Source organism: Suillus bovinus (genome assembly GCF_016758785.1).
Source record: "Suillus bovinus strain UH-Sbo-P2 chromosome Unknown EDB93scaffold_2, whole genome shotgun sequence".
In the NCBI taxonomy this organism is placed as follows: Eukaryota; Fungi; Basidiomycota; class Agaricomycetes; order Boletales; family Suillaceae; genus Suillus; species Suillus bovinus.
Genome location: NW_024542058.1, coordinates 704,662 through 723,920, shown reverse-complemented (window position 1 = coordinate 723,920; position 19,259 = coordinate 704,662). Strand labels below are relative to the sequence as shown.

General features: G+C 47.1%; 7 protein-coding genes across 7 annotated transcripts; 3 read left to right on the top strand and 4 right to left on the bottom strand.

Annotated features, from left to right (window-relative positions):
* Positions 1-1,446: 1,446 nt before the first annotated feature.
* On the top strand, positions 1,447-5,080 carry EDB93DRAFT_288595 (uncharacterized protein). The gene is made up of 7 exons (XM_041455981.1): positions 1,447-1,514; positions 1,565-1,718; positions 1,771-1,857; positions 1,910-2,905; positions 2,970-3,729; positions 3,781-4,094; positions 4,142-5,080. The coding sequence occupies exons 2-7, from the start codon at positions 1,690-1,692 to the stop codon at positions 4,953-4,955; spliced, it is 3,000 nt and encodes a 999-aa protein (XP_041313177.1). The 5' UTR covers positions 1,447-1,514; positions 1,565-1,689; the 3' UTR covers positions 4,956-5,080.
* Positions 5,081-5,692: 612 nt separating this feature from the next.
* Positions 5,693-7,705, bottom strand: EDB93DRAFT_1275377 (UDP-glucose/GDP-mannose dehydrogenase family, NAD binding domain-containing protein; the record flags this gene model as incomplete). The annotated part of the gene is made up of 8 exons (XM_041454397.1): positions 5,693-5,907; positions 5,977-6,173; positions 6,223-6,409; positions 6,459-6,834; positions 6,889-7,179; positions 7,257-7,536; positions 7,602-7,619; positions 7,678-7,705. The coding sequence occupies 8 exons, from the start codon at positions 7,703-7,705 to the stop codon at positions 5,875-5,877; spliced, it is 1,410 nt and encodes a 469-aa protein (XP_041313176.1). The 3' UTR covers positions 5,693-5,874.
* Positions 7,706-8,247: 542 nt separating this feature from the next.
* On the bottom strand, positions 8,248-9,659 carry EDB93DRAFT_1115730 (uncharacterized protein). Its single transcript, XM_041448297.1, has 3 exons — positions 9,284-9,659; positions 9,149-9,233; positions 8,248-9,097 (listed from the first exon to the last, which is right to left on the bottom strand). Exons 2-3 carry the CDS (start codon positions 9,202-9,204, stop codon positions 8,692-8,694), a joined length of 462 nt encoding a protein of 153 aa, XP_041313175.1. The 5' UTR covers positions 9,205-9,233; positions 9,284-9,659; the 3' UTR covers positions 8,248-8,691.
* A 21-nt stretch (positions 9,660-9,680) lies between these two features.
* EDB93DRAFT_1115728 (ribosomal protein L34Ae) lies at positions 9,681-10,639 on the top strand. Its single transcript, XM_041448296.1, has 5 exons — positions 9,681-9,797; positions 9,847-9,857; positions 9,936-10,102; positions 10,167-10,270; positions 10,325-10,639. Exons 3-5 carry the CDS (start codon positions 9,944-9,946, stop codon positions 10,407-10,409), a joined length of 348 nt encoding a protein of 115 aa, XP_041313174.1. The 5' UTR covers positions 9,681-9,797; positions 9,847-9,857; positions 9,936-9,943; the 3' UTR covers positions 10,410-10,639.
* Positions 10,640-11,772: 1,133 nt separating this feature from the next.
* EDB93DRAFT_1075025 (uncharacterized protein) lies at positions 11,773-12,105 on the top strand (the record flags this gene model as incomplete). Its single annotated transcript, XM_041445137.1, has 1 exon — positions 11,773-12,105. A coding segment is annotated over one exon (333 nt), but the record flags the coding sequence as incomplete, so codon positions are not given.
* Positions 12,106-16,110: 4,005 nt separating this feature from the next.
* EDB93DRAFT_1061007 (uncharacterized protein) lies at positions 16,111-16,410 on the bottom strand (the record flags this gene model as incomplete). Its single annotated transcript, XM_041444827.1, has 1 exon — positions 16,111-16,410. A coding segment is annotated over one exon (300 nt), but the record flags the coding sequence as incomplete, so codon positions are not given.
* Positions 16,411-17,755: 1,345 nt separating this feature from the next.
* Positions 17,756-17,989, bottom strand: EDB93DRAFT_1075128 (uncharacterized protein; the record flags this gene model as incomplete). The annotated part of the gene is made up of 1 exon (XM_041445142.1): positions 17,756-17,989. A coding segment is annotated over one exon (234 nt), but the record flags the coding sequence as incomplete, so codon positions are not given.
* Positions 17,990-19,259: the final 1,270 nt, after the last annotated feature.

Below are 19,259 nucleotides of genomic sequence, written 5' to 3'. Positions count from 1 at the left end.
GACGGGTACGGAAGTAAGTGAATTGGCTGTGACAAATGGCTAGTGCGGGGGTCGAGGAGAACGGCGGGTCCTTTTCGAGTTAGGGTTAATGGTGGGAGAGACACGCTGCATTGTACTTGAAGCTTTTATAATTGAATTAACGTGTTCTATTGACAATCTGATTAAACCCGTTCAAGCATGCAAGAATAAGATGTCTCAGCACTACACTTTAGTGGACATGTAACATGAACTCACATCCAAGATTGGTTGCTTAATCTATCCCGAAAAAGTCTTATTGAAAGATTCCAGGGCACGAACACAAGCTTAAGCAAAATGCGATGGCGCAAGAGTAACAACTTTACCAAACCATACCCTCAAGCGTCTTCGATCCGTCAGATTGATTTGTGGATGGTCCGAATCGAATCAAGCTGAAGCGAAAGTGCGGGATGTGAGAATCTCCCCTGGAGGAAGCTGTTTGTCCGCTTCCAGTCTTACTATATGCTTTTGTTCAAGGCACGTCCCCCTACGCACGCAGATGGCGACGCAGGTACTCCTGAGATTCCTTGGGATCATGTGTGTGAAGGTACTTGTGACAAGATGTTCTGAGTATAAATAATCTGGGTCGGCGTCAATCATTTTTTGATCGTGAGGAAAGACAGCTTACCGCAGTCAGCACAAACGTATTCTCCCATCAAGGCGCTTAATCCTGCAATTTAGCCTCCTTGAAGGCTCATGGAACCGAGGGTCGAGCACAATCGGAGATGAGTCCATACAAACGCGGGACTTACTAGATAAGAAACTTCAACCCATTCTAGACCCACTGGTGGCGTATATCCAAGTGGACATGAATGTCAAACTACGCCGGATCTACGCCTCGCTCAGATATAAACATCATCACGTGAGATAACTAGTCAGCCAATTGCCTCAAAGCTAGTGAATCAACTATGCTGCCTATACCACCCTGCTCTACAGCTCGCTGCATCAAATCAGTCCAATTATTATAGCGTTTGTTCCACCTACAAAGAATTTGTTCAATTCCAAGTGTTATGAGACTAAGCGAGACCTCGCCTCTATTGAATCTTCCGCTAACGCAACCGTGTCGGCATGCACAACGAATTGTTGCGATGCTTTCCAAATCACCGTGCTCACTGTACTTGGACCCTCAGTGCTCAGTCATCACAAGTCCAATTATAAACGCATCAATCCTGATGACTCGCTCGATGTATGCGTGTGCTAGCTCTTCCGATGCGCTTCCAAGGCGTGAATCAGAATAAAGAACAAAAGGATTTAGGAATTCTCAACTGAGTATCACGGTGACTTGCGAGTTGTACACAGCTTTAGTATCCGAGTCACTGGTCGCTAAACTTTTAAAGCGGCCGGCCCTTTCATGATAACATGAATATTTCAACATCATCCTGTAAGCTTCCAAACTCTAGTGCGTTCGCAATAAACCGGAGGTGCAGAAAATAAAACTACGTACCACGGAGCAAGGTGAAACCTGAAGTTAGCAGGGTCAAACCCTTAGTGAACTCACGGTAGTACTCTAAATTTAATCAAGGTTATGTCTACCAACTTATGTGAGCAGCCAGTTTGTCTCACGGTCGCTCATCATCGCAGACGACTTTTGAGCGCTGAATTTTGTCTTCGACGTCCGTGAAAGTAGAAAAAAATGGACACATATTCCGCCTAAACGCGCTCACGCTATATACAATGACCGATTCTGCCTTCCAGCTTACAAGGTGCTGGCTGCTATCTTCAACTTCCTTGATTCCTAACTGATCCTCAACTTAGTGAGGCAAAATCAATACACCAAAGTCTGAAAGAACTTCTCAAAGCTCATTTTCCATGGGATAAAGAGGTTGAGTTTCAAAGGAAGAGGTACTTGTGTCCCAAAATCCTTTTTGACGGGTTTCCCTAACAGTGTCCGCAGTCTCCGACGTCTGTATCTTCGCTTATTATTCGTCGAGCCATATGCCAAGGAATCTAAAGATGCGGAAACTCATCTTTGGATGCAGACATCTTATCAATTTATTTCTAACTACAAGCAGAGTGTCGCAACTCTCGATCGAACGCTGCAATCCGCGCCTCGCCATCAGCCCAGGCAGAGTAATCATGGCCCGGTGGAGTATCGCAAATTGATGCAACGTTTCCGCCAGTTTCTTGCTGAAGAAGAGAAATTTTGGACACAACTGGTAGCTCGATACCAGCGGTCCTTTGCACTTCACGAAGCACAACATACACTCTCTGTCTTGAACATCGCGATTCCAGATGACCTTGGTACTCCCAATGGCTCCATTGGGGGACACGAAGGTGTCCCAAACTCCAGTTTCGGTCGCAACCAATTTCAATTTCCTCTTGAAGGCAATACGCCCTCTCCCACGAACTCTGCCGAACGTGAAACCAGCCTTGCGATTCTTAGCAAGGCGATAGTATGTTTAGGTGACATGGCGCGATATCGGGAGCTTTACAACGAAGGTGGAGGGCGTCCGCGAGCTGGTCAGGAAGACGGCACAGTGCCAGCTAGGCGGGGCGGCCGCAACAGAAGAGGCGGCGCTCTGGGCTTTGATTCAATACCACGCGCCAGGAACTACGACAAAGCTGTCCAGTGCTACCAACAAGCGCGCCTTTTGGTCCCTTCGGAGGGCAATCCATCACATCAGCTGGCCATTCTCGCTTTCTATCAGAATGACATGTTCAGCTCGCTTCTCCATTACTATAGAGCGCTTTGCGTTCGTCAGCCTTATGACACTGCATCCGAGAATGTCAAGAAAATTCTCAATAAATCGCTTGATCAGCATGCCAAGAGGACACGGGAAGGGGTACAAATGGCCCCTGATATTGGTGATTTACCACCACGCTTGAGAGTCGAGTCCTTTAAGGAGAGAGTTGTGCTATTGCATGCATTATGGCGATTAGGTTCAGATAAGTGAGTGATTGGATTCGATCGATAATTTTAGCTGTCGGGATGAATAATTCCGTGCTGTTTTTAGATCAAGGTTAAATCCAATTGTGCATGCAGCAGATGTCGTCAAGGATTTCACGGCTCTTGTTTCAGAGCGTGTTCTTCCTATTGATACCGTGACCAAGGTCGTTGTTCTCTCAGAGGGAGCATTGTGGAAACATCGCATGATCCGGGACACATCTCCACCTTCGAATAGGAGGTCCGGAGGGATCCCTGACCCAGCTATCGTCGAATCCCAGATTTTGAAGCATGTTCTTGCCATTCACCAATCTCTCCTGGAGATAGGCGCTGAAGAACTTGACCTTCCACCAGAAGATGCAGCTGAGAACGACCTTGCGCAGCGTATCACTGCAGCATTCAGGCGCACTCTACCCGCATTGCGTGTCGCGAGCAAGTGGTTATTAGCAAATCTCAAATATGTGGCGCATGCCACACCCCCTGCGGGGTCAAGCCACGCCGAGGAAACTCCAGGGGTATTCGTTCCAGACATGCCGGTCTTTTGGCGGCATTTCTTACGTTTTTACAACACCCTATACAAGCTATTCCCAATAGAGAAGCTACCTTCGTTGCTCTCTCCGCTGGAAGAAGACATCGACCTTAAGGGCTTTCTTCCATTGCGGAGCCTCATGATTGGCGATACTCCCATGATCGCGGATGCTGATGTGCGCAGGGGGAATGGATTGGCCGTCACTGGGCTGCAGGGCCGCGAGGACGTTCATCCAAACGAAGAACAATTAATGAGGATATCTGATTTGCTCAAAGATCTCAAGAATCTCGCGGAATCACCAGTGAGGAACGATTGCTCTGCCTTTGAATCAATTGGATTTACCTTACTGTAGGATTCTCCGATCCACTTGCAGGGTGATACTTTTGAGTCTGTGCTTGAAATTACTGTCACTTCACCTGAAGCTGGGTCTCAGGCAAAGGCAATCAGTGCGGAGGCTGTAAGGACGCCTATCATGCCTGTAGTCCCATGTCCTGATCTTTTTGACATGATGCCACTGGAGATGTGTGCGGAGGACGATGCTGTAACCGACACAGGACGTACTGATAACGATGACCCGGTTGAAGATGCCTTCAGAACTGTACTCAACGCCGAGTCACAAGATGAAGATGAAGAACAGGGTGATGACACTGTAGTTTGGGATCCAAGGTCAAATAATGCTTGTTTCGTTTCCATGTGTCTGATGTGATTTCTAGGGCTTCCACTTCGCCGCCGGGAGCAGTATTGGCTCTGCCAACGACGCCTGTATTGCCATCAAACATGCTTCACGGCAACTTCATCAATCCCTGTGCAACCTCTGTTACGTCCCCAGGTCGTGCGGCCCCGATATCGCCACCTTCTACCTTCACAGGAACGACAGCACAGGATTTATTAAACAGTTTCTCTAAAGCTGGTGGTGATACTGCACGATCTCCCCGCCGTCAGTCCATCGCACCTCCGTCTCAATTTCTTTTCGGCTCCGGGCCTTCGAACGCTCCACCTTCTATATGGTCAACGACTCTTGATCAGAACCTACCAAATCTCAGTCCTAGACCTGCGTTATTAACCAACCAGGCCTTGCCTGCTTACAGCGTCGAGCACAATATATCGACCCCAAGCAACCGAGCTATACACTCCGCTAACCGACTTCAGCCCATGTCTTCTTTTGCACAGTCACATTCCCCGTGGTCATCTTCCTTTGAGTTTACGCACGATCCATCAAACATTCACACAAGTCACTCCGCCTCACGATCATCCGGTCCTGGGCATCGCCACTCGGCTGGTACGATTCAGAGCTCGCCTTCATATCAGACTGCATTAAATGCAGTGAGTCATCAATCATTTGCGTACCCACAGGAGTCACTGTACTTGAATACGGAGATCGCTCCCGCTGCTCTTCCACCACAATCGGGGCTGCACTTTCAACAGGGTGGATTCAACCTCTCCCCTGCAGTGCCTTTGCCGCCGCCGCCGCATCCTCGGCCGATACAGCATTATCCGACTTCATCCATTTGGGGAAACATCGGCTGATGACCATCGCCAAGTTTCCGTCGTTTAACTAAGATGTTGTCACATGCTCGTGGATACAGCAGATACAACAGGCTTGTGCAGTGCCCGCTGTGGCCTGATTTCGTTATCATCGGACACAAGCCGAATGGTGCGAGACACCGTTCCAGATCGTAGTAGAACTGCACCTCCTGATCAAGGAGTATCAGTGACTGGTGCTTAAGGGCCAAATACGTGGCCTTCCGAACAATCAGAAGTTTCCTCTATTTATTTCATGCCCATCAGACCGTTTTCTTCTTCTTTCATAGCCGTGCCTCTCGTGTCGTGTTGTTTCGTTCTCAGATCTGCGTTATACTGCTTAAGGGTTTTTCTTATAGCATGCCATGATTCGATCTTTAAAGCGTCAAGTTTACATTTATTTGATCAGACTTGTAATGATACTGTTTTGAGTTTTGCGATGTACTTGATATCGATATCGTCATTATTTATACGTCTACTGCTCGTGCTATCAGTGTCCTGCCGTATGTATCATGATTCTTATCAGCCTCGTTCGAAATACCAATCTCCTGGAGGATATTGACAATCCAGGCTGCGGCAGGATAACTGGGGATACTGGATCTAACCTATCAGGTATACTGAAACCATCAGATAATAACTTGCCCCTGTTACATGGTCCAAGCTACCACATCTGTAATAAACAATGGAATCAGAAAAGAGAAAATGAGATTCATTATATGAGATTCCATTCCCAAATGTTCATGTTTCTGTATTTAGTATGCAGAAAAGTACATCCTGAGGCCTGAACAGTACAACTCAGGAGAACAAAGGGTATTGAAGTACAAAAGATATTAGCACTCTATCCGTAAGAAGCTAAGCGGGCGAACCGTCCGATGGATGATATATCCTTTCTGGGGATGATGAAACAAAGTGGGTCAAGGTGGATCTAGAGGCGTTCTCCACGGCCGATGACAGTCACCTGAAGAGAACGGCATTCCCATCAGTAAATGAACTGCTATTCGGGTGGACACCTGGTTCAATAACCCACCTTGAAGCCGATCGACCTGAGCTTGTCTGCATCCACGAGCAACCGCCCATCAAAGACAAATGCAGGCTTGTTCATACCCTCGTACACAGCTTGCCAGTCAATCGTCTTGAATTCGGCCCACTCAGTCGCGATAATGACTGCATCAGCATTCTTGCAGGCTTCCAATGCAGAAGAGCAGATAAAAGCTTGGCGTTGAACTTGGCTAATATGAGTTGTCAACGTGTCATGCAAAAAATTGTGGCTTACCCGTTGCAAGGGTCATGCAAGGATTAGCCTCGTTGAGGTCTGCCCATATTTGATCCGACTCCACTTGAGGATCGTAGATATTGACGAAAGCGTTTTCCTGCAGGAAGTTGTGGATAAGCGTGATGGCAGCTGACTCACGGGTGTCACCCGTATCAGCCTTGAAGGCAAAGCCAAGAACAGCAATGCGCTAAAATAAATCAAAATCGATTGGATAGATGCGCGGAAAAATTACGAACCTTGCCAGTAATAGTGTTGAACAGTGTATCCACAACCCGCTTACTGAACCTCTTCTTCTGGTATTCGTTCATCGTTACGACCTGTCTCCAGTAATCAGCTACTTCCTTGAGATTGAGACTCTCTGATAGGTAGACGAGGTTGAGAATATCCTTCTGGAAGCAGCTACCTCCGAAACCAACGGATGCACGAAGGAATTTCGGGCCAATGCGTGAGTCCTGTCCGATTGAGTGAGCGACCTCGGCGATGTTGGCGCCTGTGGCTTCACAGATGGCGGAAAGGGCGTTGATGGAGCTGATGCGCTGCGCAAGCATGGCGTTCGCAGCCAACTTCGAGAGCTCAGAAGACCACAGGCCGACAGTCAAAATCCTTTCTTTGCTGTATAGTCGGTCAGCACATCATCAGGCTCCGCAATGTAATGGATACACTCACGGTACCCAATTCTGATAAACTTCGGAGAGCGCCGCACAGGCCTCTTTGCCCTCCGGTGTCTGCAAAGAGCCGATGAGCACGCGATCAGGAGCAAAGAGATCATCGATGGCGGTTCCCTCAGCGAGGAACTCAGGGTTGGAGAGAATATCGAAGCGTGCGTTGGGCTTGCTGTTGGCATCGAGTATGGTGCGCATCGACTCCGCAGTTCTGCAAGGTACGGTAGATTTCTCGACGACGATCTTTGATGACGTCGCCGTAGCTGCGATGCGCCGAGTGGCGAGCTCGACGTAGCTGAGATACAGTTCATCAGCACACGGCCATATAAGGGGAGGACAGATGCAGTGAAGGGGAAAAAATCGAAAACTGACTTCAAGTCTGCAGCAAAGCCAGCACCGACACCGCTCTTTTTGGTTGGAGTGTTCACGGATACGAAAATGAGGTCTGCGTCCCGGATGCCTTTATCGACATCGGTGCTGAAGAAGAGATTGCGTCCGCGAGCCTGGCGAACGACATCCTCCAGACCAGGCTCATATATGGGCAGGTTGAAGTCTGGAGAGTTCCAGGCATTGATGCGGGCTTGATTTAAATCAACGATGGTAACACGAATGTGAGGGCATTTTAGTGCGATCACGGCGCAGGTTGGACCGCCTGCAAAGCAGATGTAAACTCAAGGTATTCAAAGCGATCGGCGATGCTGTGAAGCAGCAGCTTACCGACGTATCCAGCACCGACTGGACGTGATAAATGAGCGACGAGCAGTGATAGGAGATGGGCCACCAAAGGACTTACTGCAGCAAATTTGTTGGACTCTAGGCATTGTAATTTTTGGATCGAGAGAAGGACTGTACTGAATTGATATTGGGGCTCGCTTAAGTACGCTGTTGACTTCAAGGAGAGAGTGGAGTTAGTGACGGGGAAGCGATTTTCAACGTTGCCGTCGTGGGTTGACCGAATGCCATTCCAAGACTAGGTTCGACCATCGCTTCATAACACGATTTCACTCTTTCATCAATTAAAAACACCCTTCAAATGTAATAGTTGAGCTGCTTTTTGTACGTCCACTCGACAAACAGGCAAGTTTAACGGCCATTAACATTCGACGACAGATGATAAGAAAACGTGGCGAAGGAAGCACACCCGGAGTGGAAGGCCGAGCGCCAGCAGGCCTCTACAATGATGTCCCCAAGCTTCCGCCTAGTATGCACGCACTCGATAACTAGCACCGAGAAGACGTTCCATCTGCATTAGGGTAGCACCGTGGTGGACATTAAAAGGTGCGTGTCTTGGCTTTATGTCACCTTGGTGCATAGTATGGACGCGAGGCATATCTCCTTTCACCCATATCAATTCCACCCTTACAGAAGACGAGACCGAATTTTCCAGATGCGTGGAGATAAGCCTTTGAGCTACGAAATACACTGGGAACGATGGTAACCTGAGATGCGAATGGCTTAGATCACACGACCGTGAAGCGTGCCATTGTCTGTTATGTGAATAGAAAGCCAGCTTGTTGAGGCAGGCTACAGCCATGGACACTAGGGCAATCGGTGAAAGTGACGCACGATAGACCAGGCTGTTGGTGTACAATCGGCTTTGGGTCATCGTGCAGTTCTCAGAGCGCCTTTCGATGGTTGGAGCTTGTGTGCCTGTCATTTTGGGCATTCTCTGGTTATGGTATATTTACCATCGCTACTTCTACCTTAACCCTGTAGAGCTAAATTCTCGTTTCCGCAGTGATTGTACGACGAACGACTAAATTCCATGATCGGTAACGCTGTCATCACGCTGTCACGGTAGGCGTAGTTACGACAGGACCTTATGGATGGAACCACCCTCAAACTGCAAGACTTCTGTGCCCCATGCGGCGCCTTGAGGAATTTGATGCGGACCTACAGTAAGTTGCAAAGCTCTTCCAATACATTGCTTAGTAGACTTTGTATCAGGCCGTTTATGGATGGAGTGAAAGAAGGCCACATGCGCATCACCGCCAGCAAGTTTCCTAGCTTCATTTACGACGAGGCTATGTATAATGGAGCGGGAAAAAGTCGAATTAACCCACGAAAGCTCGGCGAATAAACGTGTCCAGTTAAGTCTGGTGATGAAGGACGAAGTGTCGGAAGAGAAGGAGGGGTGGCCCATTGCATAAGCTGGTGCGAATGTGGATAGTAGTGCTAGAACGATTGCCAGCAAGAATGTATGAGGGATGTGACTTTCCATAATACGATCAGCACAAATTTCATGGGATGCATCAATCGTTTACCTTGCAGACGGTGCACCAAACAATACTATAGTTGGTAAAACACCAAGGCTATACATGAAGTGAAGACAGCCGCTCTTCCTAATTTCTAAGAGAAGATGTGAAATTTGAATTCGAACTACGAGGAAGCAGACACACCGAGAATTTCCCCCGATCGAACTGATATCTATCCAATTTAATCTGATCGCTCGAAACACCAATGCCTGATCCAGCCCGCCCACCATACTTGAAGAACTACCAGTCCTATGATGATCCAAGCGAGCGTGACGACCGGGTTATCTGTCAGTGCGTCTTTAAATTGTGTTTCTGGATGGTCGTAATCTGCGAGCGATGACCAGAGTAAGAGAGATGTCTGGGGTAGAAAGAGGGCTGTGAATGCTACGAGGCTGGTGTGCAGGATGAAATCACCGTCTTTGCGGGCATTTTAACGAGTAGTAGTGGGGCTTAGCTTAGTATGTACCGCACCTACTACTTGAATCGCGAATGACTGCAAGTAACTCCGCACCGTGACATTGCTGGAAGCACTGTGACTTGGCGCCAATGCAGACCAGCCGGAGATTGCCGAGGTACTGTATATCAGCAATCAGCCACAACCCTCCGTTGGAACTGGTGTATTGAAGCGGCCCAAACGACCTCAAGACCTCTCTTCAAGGTACGTCTCATCGCTATCTAACCACAAAATGATGTTAATACTGACACAGGCTCAAATAATGTGAGTCCACGAGGAAGTCGCCAGCAAAATCGGAAAAGAAAGCCTTGACAGCATTCACTAACGAAACCCTATCAACAGCTCCCCAAATGGCTCAACGCGTCACCCTCCGAAAACGTCAACCCTACAACACCACCTCAAGCCGCAGACGCATCGTAAAGACCCCAGGTGGAAAACTCGTATACCACCACCTCAAGAAACTTGCTACTCAGCCGAAATGCGGTGATTGCGGTATTGGTCTTCCTGGTGTATGTCTCTTTTGAATAAACTGTTGGATGGAATTTGACTTTGATTCTTTGTATGTGGTTATAGGTCCCTGCTCTCCGCCCCCGCCAATATGCAACGATTTCAAAGCGCCAAAAGACTGTGTGCAGGGCCTATGGTGGCTCGCGATGCGGAGACTGTGTCAAGTCGCGGTGCGTTCCTAAATCGCCTCATCTTTTTTTTTTTTATCTAAACTGTGTGAATAGAATTCTACGAGCATTCCTTGTAGAGGAGGCAAAGATTGTCAAGAAGGTCATTAAAAGCCAGCAGAAGTCAGGAGGCCGCAAGTAAATAGTGTCCTGATCAGAACCCGACTTAGTAGTAGCCTTGTTGCAGTCGAAGTGAAGTGACTTCGCTTCGCTTCGTTAACTTCGAGAGATGAATCGAAGTTATCGCATAGATTAATCATGATCACTACAAGTCTAAAGTCTTATATGTGTCTCCTGTATCTCTCATATTTCAATGGTAAAACATCACTGTACACCTAAGTACATTTAATACAAGCCTCTTGTACATGCTAAGTCAGTTTTATTGCCTCATTTTACCGCAGGTGTAAAAGGCAACTTCGCCATGCGAAGGGATGGACCATTTTTGGTCTCACGTGACGCCAAAATGGTCGTGCACGTGAAGGACCATTTGTTGGGTGTAATTTATTTTATACTAAGCTAATGGGTCGCAGGTTTTCCTTGCGTCGTTGCGAACGACGTTGACCTTTATTTGTTTGAGTTTGTCTCAAATATTTCCACTTCGGTGGGCATGAATTCTGCGCCGGTTGTTGGTAGCCGTAACTGGTGTGCTTCTATTTCACATGTCTGGACCTAGCCTTAGGTCTCAGTTGCTCCTATCGCAGAGTATGAGCTTACTTAGCAGGTGACTCGTCGGCAATAGAGGCCTGCCCTCTTTCTGACCTTTACCATCACCTTGCTAGGTATGCTGGACAGTCAGTATTTAGTGTCAGGCCCTCTTTCTGACCTTTACCGTTGCATTACTAGCATATTTAGAGCACTTAATAACTTCGTTACATCACAAACTCTTACAAGCTTTCTTCATGTCTGAAAATGGAGAAACCACTCAAACTGCAATGTTGACAGAGCAAGTTTCAGAGGGTCCATTTGACCTTAGTTGCGTCCAGCAATGCAGCGAGCTCATTAACAGATATCGAATGCAACAATCCGGTAAAGCTACCATCATCCTCAAAATCAGAGAACTTCTCCTTTCTTCCTCCGCTATCGGAAACAGGCACAGTCTTGATGAAGCACTCGAAGTGTTCATCGGGATGCTCAATGACATCGACAACTCAAGGGCTCGAGCCTTGGATCGAGGACATCAACACGATGAGTCTTCCGAGCAAGAGGAAGTTGATAGATCGGATAGGGGAAGTCACTTTGGAGAAGAGAGTGAAGCTGGAAAGAGGGGATCAAGAACCGGTTCTTCTTCAGAGGATGAGGATGAGCCCAGTTCAAAGCGTTCAAAAACCATTGACACCAGAAAGTTTCCCTGGGCCCACAAATGCTCATCAGCGCTTGCCACTCTACCTGAGGATATCAGAGAAACATACCAGCAACTCGACAATTTCGTTGCCGATCCCAAAGGCATTGTCAGCAACATCCTATCAACCCCAGGATGTCTGCCTTTCCCTCCAAGTGAATGACTCAACATCGTTAAGTGGAAATACGTCAACCTTGGGAAAGTCCTCGACTCGGCCCATATGACCGAGCTGGATCCCAAGAAGACACACGTCATTGATGATGAAATCGAACTTGCACTCAGGGTATCAAAATCCTCGGGAGGGATCAAAACATTGTCAGATCACAACATTGCCTTCTTGATGTATATTGAGGCCATCTCATTTGTTTTCCCCCAGTGTCGAGATGAATTCATTCAGTATAACACCTACCTTAGCCAATTGTTCCATGCAATGGAAATCCAGCTACACTCCCAAGTCATTGAATTCGACCGTTCAGTCAGAAACCAAGTGGCCATGTAGTGAAACTTATGCCTCACTGATTAAACCCCAATTTGAGCACTTACAAACGACCTTCCTCACCTCCTTTGGCATTGGTTCCAATTCCGCCTCATCCTCATCTAATGTCGGGGGCAGAGCGAATCGGAGAGAAGGAGCGGGAGGAAGGGATGATCCCTGTCATAAATGGAATCGAGGCACCTGTCAGAAGTCGGAGGGTGAGTGCAGGTTTACGCACTGCTGTGACAGGAGAGGTTGTCGAGGAGCCCATCGGAAATCAGAGTGTCTGAACCGAGGTGGAACTAAATGAGAAAATCACTCGCAGGCCAGAAGTTTAAACGAAAGGGTGTATGGGGAGGTGGTATGTTGGGTTGTAGTCGAACAGCTCTGTGGACCCGAGTCTGCTGAGCCATTACCATGTCCACCTTCTCAAGAGTTTCTTAATCATACGGCACTCGAGACCATCAAGGATAACCCTTCCTTATTCAATGTATCTACTCCTATCAAAATCGACTGTCTTCGAGTCCTTATTGTCAGATCATCCTAATCAGCCATTCGTACATTCAGTTATTACGGGCCTTCGCAAAGGTTTTTGGCCTTTCGCTGACACTCATCCAGACGAATGGCCTCTTGTTTTCGACAATTCCGATAGGCCTCCTAAGACGAACAAGGAGAGAGATTTTCTTCAAGCTCAGATTGATAAGGAAGTCGAGGTAGAGCGTTATTCTAAGCCATTCGGACCAGGTCTGCTACCCAGAATGTACAGCATGCCAATTCATGCTGTGCCTAAGCCAGGTACCAATAAGCACTGGCTGGTCACAGATCACAGCACTGGAAAATTCGCTTTAAACTCGATGATCTCACCTGAAGATATTGCGGGAGTCACTCTCGATAACGTCCACGATCTTGCAAATGGACTTTGGGTGTTTAGGCATCAGTGGCCATACACTCAACTCCATCTTTGGAAGGCAGATGTTTCTGAGGCTTACCGCCATATGCCCATGCACCCGCTTTGGCAGATAAAACAGATTGTGAGTTTCGGGAATCGGCATTATGTTGACCACAGGAATGTATTTGGAGGCCGAGCGTCTCAACAAATTTATCACACCTTCATGTCATTAGTCATTTGGATTGCGGTCTTCAAGATTCTCATTCACTTTCTGTATATTTATGTGGATGACTCTTTCTCATTCGAGGATAAGCAAAGTCTCGTATTCTACCCTCACCAGAAACTACTCCCTGCCAACATGGTAAAGTTACTTCGTCTCTGGGACACTATAGGACTCCTGCATGAGGAAAAGAAACAAATCTTCAGTCTTGAACTCCCCATCATCGGTTTTGATGTTGCCCTAACCTCATGCGTGCCTACATGTCTTTGGACTCTCGCAACCGTCTCATTCAAAAGTTAAATGACTTTGCTCAGCGAGGATCTCGTCGCTCTCTTCGGGATTTTCAATGTTTGGCTGGATGGTTGAACTGGGCATTAAACATCTATCCCTTGCTCAGACCCGGCCTATCGGCTCTATATGCTAAAACTGCCGGGAAGCTTTTCTCAAAAGCACTCATATGGGTAAACCGTGATGTTGTCCGGGAGCTCTTATGGATTGTTCATCATTTGCGCATGGCTGAAGGAGTATTTTTCTTCAAGTTGGTTTCATGGAACTTCTCGCACCTTCCTGATGAAGTGTTGCAAGTGTATACTGATGCATCAGGATCTGGAATGGCTTACTGGTTCCCTACTCTCAATCTTGGATTCCAGTCGCCTTTGCCAGGATTGGCGCCCACGGGCACAATATTCTATTATGAAGCTCTTGCTGTCACAGCCGCATTATTTGATGCCATCTCACGCCTTGCTCCTGGTCAACGTTTCGTGATTTTCATGGATAATCTCAACACGGTTTCTATGTTCAACTCCCTAGCTGTGTTACCTCCCTATAATTGGCTGCTTATGACAGCTGTGGATGCAATACTGGCTAGTGAGCTTGACTTTAGGGTCTTTTTCATGCCTGGAGTTTGCAACATTGTAGCTGACCATTTATCGCACTGGAAGAATGACAAGGCTTGCTCAGCCTCTCCTGGACTCGTTATCCAACCTTTTCTACCCCCTCAGAATACGCTGGGGGTTGCCAAACAATGATTTCCATCTCATCAAAGGCCAAGCAGCCCTCAAGGGCAGCTTGGTTGATTGAACACCTTATTCATGAGTGTTCAATTCTCCTCGGTCTTGCTTTGGATCCCAGTACCTTTCACGCATACTCTTCTCATCTCAACTCATATCTTACATTCTGCGAACTCCATCACTTGCCTATCAAACCTATGCCCGACACTTTATCCTATTTTGTCACCTTCATGTCTCACCATATCCAGGCACGCTCTGTTGAAGCTTATCTTTTGGGAATTGTCAGTCAACTCAAGCCTCATTTCCCTGACTGTTTGCAAAGCTCGACACTCGTTGCTCGTTCGGCGTACATTAGACGGAGCACTGCACTCTCTTGGGTGTCCACTACTCTGCAAGCAGCCTCTTCTTAGAGATGACTTACTCTGTGTCTTTAACTCCCTAGTTCATCTATTGACACATGATGATTTACTTTGGATCACGCAACTTCATTGTGGATTCTATGGTCTTTTGCGTCTAGGAGAACTCATTGCACCAGATGATCCTTCTTTGAAGGACTTTGCAAAATTCACCCTTCGCACCTCAGTCACAGTCTCAACGTCCGATTTCACATTCTTAGTGCAGCGGGACAAGATGGATGCGTGGGATGAAGGTAATTTGGTTGTCATCCAGCATGTCTCTGCTGGCTCTGACCCTTTGCCTATCATTACGCGATTCCTTGCTTCCTGCGACTCAAAATTCCCTTTAAATCCATGTCTTTGGTTAAAAGACAATGGGTGTGTTCCTACTCGGTCGTGGTTCATGCACCGTTTTCGTCGATTCTTTCCTTCTTCCTACTTGGGTCATTCCATGTGAGCCGGAGGTGCTACCTCTCTCGCTGCAGCTGGAATGTCGCCTGAAGGTATTTGTGCCATTGGTCGCTGGACCTCTGGCACTTGGGAGAGATATGTATGAAAAAATCCGACACTTCTGCAAACAATGCTCTTTCACGGGCGTCCTCTGCATGATCCGCCTTTCGGTGATGCTAGTATATAATTCTCGCGCGTGCATCAATGTATTATTACTTTATTTCTTTGTTTTCTTTTACCTGAATTCTTTTATCTTCTTCCCTCCCTATCCCTCCCTTTATATAGTCTTATAGCAAGCATACTTCATCTTTTCATCTTGGCCTGGGGCTCTTGTACTTATCTGTGCTGCTTTACTATTAGTCATCAATAATAGTCGGCTCCTCGGCACAAGGAGGAGCCGTTTTGACTACTCTGGCATTTTGAATGCCTCCTTAAATTTGAAAGTCATGTGACATGTCGGAAAAAGTTATTTTTGGTTGGCATGCCTTATAGGGCATTGTAAGTCCTCAATTGACTGAGCCCATTTGAAGTGCCTTGAAAGCAGACCCAAAAAAATTGTAAGCAAGGCTAAATTGACACTTGGAAGCTGATTGCAACCTCATTTAGGGATAGGTTAGGGACAAATCTTGACAAAAGCTTCATTTACAGCTCCTTGCAAGCCCCTTGCAACACACTTGCAAGTTCTTTCCAATTAACTTGGAAAATTTTCAGGTGCTCTTGCAACCCCTCAATTAACCTCAAGAGGGGTCCCTTGCAAGGCACCTTTGGAAATTTCCGACACATTTGTTGAAAAAACAGAGGAAGGAGGACACAACACTAGCTATTGTGCGGAACAGGGAGAGAATGGTGCGAAGTGGAGGATGGGGACAGATGGAGGCGAGAAGAAGTCAATGTATGTACAAAATGTGGACATTAGGGTAGTGAAAAATGCTAAGAAAAATGAGGATGAGACAAGTGTCAATAGCATGAATTGGAATGAAGGTTTTTAAAAAAATACTACAAGGTGGCCCAGTGCTCCTGGAGATACTTGACACGAAGGTGCTTGACACCATTGTGCACAGTGAGCAGCACATCCGGTGTCGTTCCATCAATCTTGAGTTCCTCATACAACTTAAACAACACAGTCCCTGATTTGAGTGTTGTTGATTGGTCCAGCAGCATGGTCGCAAATGCCTCCTGTTCAAGGGCAGGGCTTTCACCCCGTAGGAACACTTGCTCATAGATTTGCTTGACAGTTTCGAGGAAGGCGCGTAGATGGAAGTGCTTGCCTTCAGAGAATATGCCTAGTGGCTGTGGCCGAGGTGGAGGCAGCTTGTTTTTGGACACCTGCTTGGCGCCATCAGCACAAAAGCCCCATTGATGGCTGTACCCCAAGTTCTTGGGACTGGGGTACATAATGGTCTTGCAGCAGGAGCATGTGTGTGCCTTGCAAATCTGGGAAGCAAGGGTAGATACTAGAGAGTGAGCAAACACGAAATCTTTCAAGAAAGCAATGAGCACCTTCTTCCCAGGCTCAGCCTTGATGAGCTCAATAGCTTGACTGTTACGACTTGGATGGTATCTGTTGGCGACGCTCAAACAGAGCTTGTGTCGTCAACGGTCGAGGACGTCCTTGGGCTAGCCCAAGGTTAGGGGTCTTACTTGGCGAGGCTTCGGCAAGTAAGATTTGACGCCTATGTCCAAATCGGGTAGCTTATGTCAAGCGGGTGCGAGACGATAAGCTATATCGGCCTAGGCTTATGACACCCGAAGGTTAATCGTAAGATCGTCGTTAATTAGAAGGACAGAAGTCTGACTAGTTAACAGGGGCTTTGCTCGTCGATGAAGTCGATGAGTAAAGATCGAGACTATAGGCTTATCTGCGAAGTGCAGATAAGAGGATAGAATATAGACTGCTGGCGAGGCAGAAAGGATCACTCTGGTGAGAGTAGGAGGTCAAGAACCAAGTAGATTCAAGTTAGGGAATATAGTACATGGTAGCGAGTTTATATAGAGGACAGGAGAAGTATTAGTGGATGATAACTTGTACTACCAAGAGAAGCAATCGGTAAAAGGGATAACCATAAAAGGAAGGCACATTCATATTGAGACACGGGCGAGGCAGAACGTGCTGGATAAGAAAGTGAGTCAAAGGTCGAAATAAGAAGTGAAACGTGCAGGGGCACGATCGTGCAGCTGCGGAGCTATCTATAAGTCGAATGTGCGACTTGCGCACTGAGTCAGAGATCAGGAAAGGGAAAAGGGCAAAGGGGATGCGTCGTGCATTATATCATAGGTTACCGTCTGGACGGTAAGGGCAAGGGGACTATCCACAGGATCAGTCAGGTGGTGGAACAGAGCATGGGTATGCTTCGTCAGCGAAAGGATCCGGCCAGATGTACTGGCTCTGCTGAAGCGATAGGTAGAGAGCGAAAGGGAATGCGAGGATGACAAGGATGACCAGGGTAAGGTCGGGGTAAGGGTATGATGCAAGGGCTGATACGAGGAGGATTAGGAGAAAAATGGTAGGGGCCCAAGCGTCTAGATGTTCTTGTAACATTGACAGTGCTTCTCCAGAAGGTTTCTGAACCAGAACATGCTGTATTGTACAAGTAGTTAGCACATAAAAAAATGCCCATTGTGTGAAGCAGTTGAACTCACATTTGAACTCACTCTTTGCCACACAGTTCATCATGGCCACCTCGATCTCACCAAGCTTTCGGAGAAGGGCCTAAGGGTTCTTCTTCACTGTTTCGAGCCCATTAGCATGATTCTTCTCCTTGAGATGGTTATTGTAGGTCTCAGTAGCTACAACCCACTGTTTGGGCATCATCTTGAAGGAGATCCATGCAAACTCAGCTCGCATGTCCATGAACAAGTGGAACTCAGTATTGCCAGAGATTTGCATGGCGTGGGCATCAATTCTTGTTGCAATGGTGAAGAAGTGTTGAGAACGGGTCATCCCTGGAGGCCTCAGAATGGGTGCGAGAGTGGTAGTACCAGCAGGACTGATCACTGCAACTGGGTTTGGAGGAATGGAGCTGGGTATGACTGCAGGAAGTTGACACTGAGTGCTGGCACTGGCATCTGTTGAAAGTTGTTGATCGATAAGGACTTTACTATTGTTATTGTCGAGTAAGCTTACATAATCATTTTACCGTACATCAGAAGTTTTCAATGCCTTCATACACCTCAGTCTTTCGACTCTCGAGACTGAGGTATGATACCATTCATTACATTCATTTACTACGATACTGACTACTATAGTACTTACATACTCTCGTTATAGGTCAGCTAGTAGTCTCTGAGTCTTTCGACTCTCAAGACTGAGTACTTACATACCCTTGTTATAGCACTCTCATTTTGATCTGTCCTTTCGCCCTTCATCCGATAGTTGCTCAAAAGCATCTGATGGTCATTGTGAGAGAACTTTGCAGTATGGCAGCTGGCTTCTTGGTTTGAGGTAGTGGTCCAGTGTGACTGGAGAAATCCCCTGCAATGCGGATCAGAGGTAGGTATAATGGAAGGGAGAATGGGAGGAAAATGAAGTTTTTCATGTGAGGCTGTGAATTTTTCGTAAGATGAGTCATTGGTAGAAGAGGAAGAGGGAGGTAGGTATTAATAGGAGGGAGAATGGGAGTAAAATGAAGTTTTTCATATGAAACCATGTATTTTTCGTAAGATGAGTCATTGGTAGAAGAGGAAGAGGGAGGTAGAGGCCATGTATTTTTGTAAGATGAGTTGTTGGTAGAAGAGGGAAGTAGGTATCAGTAGAAGGGAGACTGCAAGGAAAATGAAGTTTTTCATACAAGGCTGTGTATTTTTCGTAAGATGAGTCATTGATAGAAGGAGGATTGTTGAAGAGGAAGAGTGGGCTTACCTGAGTTGACAGTGATGTAGTGACTTCTGGAGTATCACCACCAGTAGTGGTGGTCATATGCCACATGATTTTGCAGGGTGGCTTGCATGCTGCTGCCCTGGGTTGGTCAGCATCTTCAGACTCATTTTCTGAGATGATGATGATGTCATCTGCCTTGCGCTTCATTATCGGTTGTAGCTGAGCATTTGCCATGATGACGGCCAAATGAGACTGGGCCTTGCTAGTGTCAGCAACTTCTGCCACTGTGGTTGTGGGGATTGCAGTGGTTGCAGGAGGGCAGGACAATGACAGCAGCTGCACATCAAAGGGCACCTGAGGTTGGGAAAGAAGCTGTGGGTCAATGTCAAGTTCCTCA

Excerpts from the sequence above, each read along its gene's own strand:
- EDB93DRAFT_288595 (XM_041455981.1), top strand. The coding sequence starts at position 1,690 with ATGACCGATTCTGCCTTCCAGCTTACAAG. Across the intron at positions 2,906-2,969 it reads TGGCGATTAGGTTCAGATAA|ATCAAGGTTAAATCCAATTG; the intron begins GTGAGTGATTGG and ends TGCTGTTTTTAG. Across the intron at positions 4,095-4,141 it reads ACTGTAGTTTGGGATCCAAG|GGCTTCCACTTCGCCGCCGG; the intron begins GTCAAATAATGC and ends TGTGATTTCTAG.
- EDB93DRAFT_1115728 (XM_041448296.1), top strand. The coding sequence starts at position 9,944 with ATGGCTCAACGCGTCACCCTCCGAAAACGTCAACCCTACAACACCACC. Across the intron at positions 10,103-10,166 it reads GCGGTATTGGTCTTCCTGGT|GTCCCTGCTCTCCGCCCCCG; the intron begins GTATGTCTCTTT and ends ATGTGGTTATAG. Across the intron at positions 10,271-10,324 it reads GGAGACTGTGTCAAGTCGCG|AATTCTACGAGCATTCCTTG; the intron begins GTGCGTTCCTAA and ends CTGTGTGAATAG.
- EDB93DRAFT_1115730 (XM_041448297.1), bottom strand. The coding sequence starts at position 9,204 with ATGTATAGCCTTGGTGTTTTACCAACTATAGTATTGTTTGGTGCACCG. Across the intron at positions 9,098-9,148 it reads TTTGGTGCACCGTCTGCAAG|TCACATCCCTCATACATTCT; the intron begins GTAAACGATTGA and ends TATTATGGAAAG.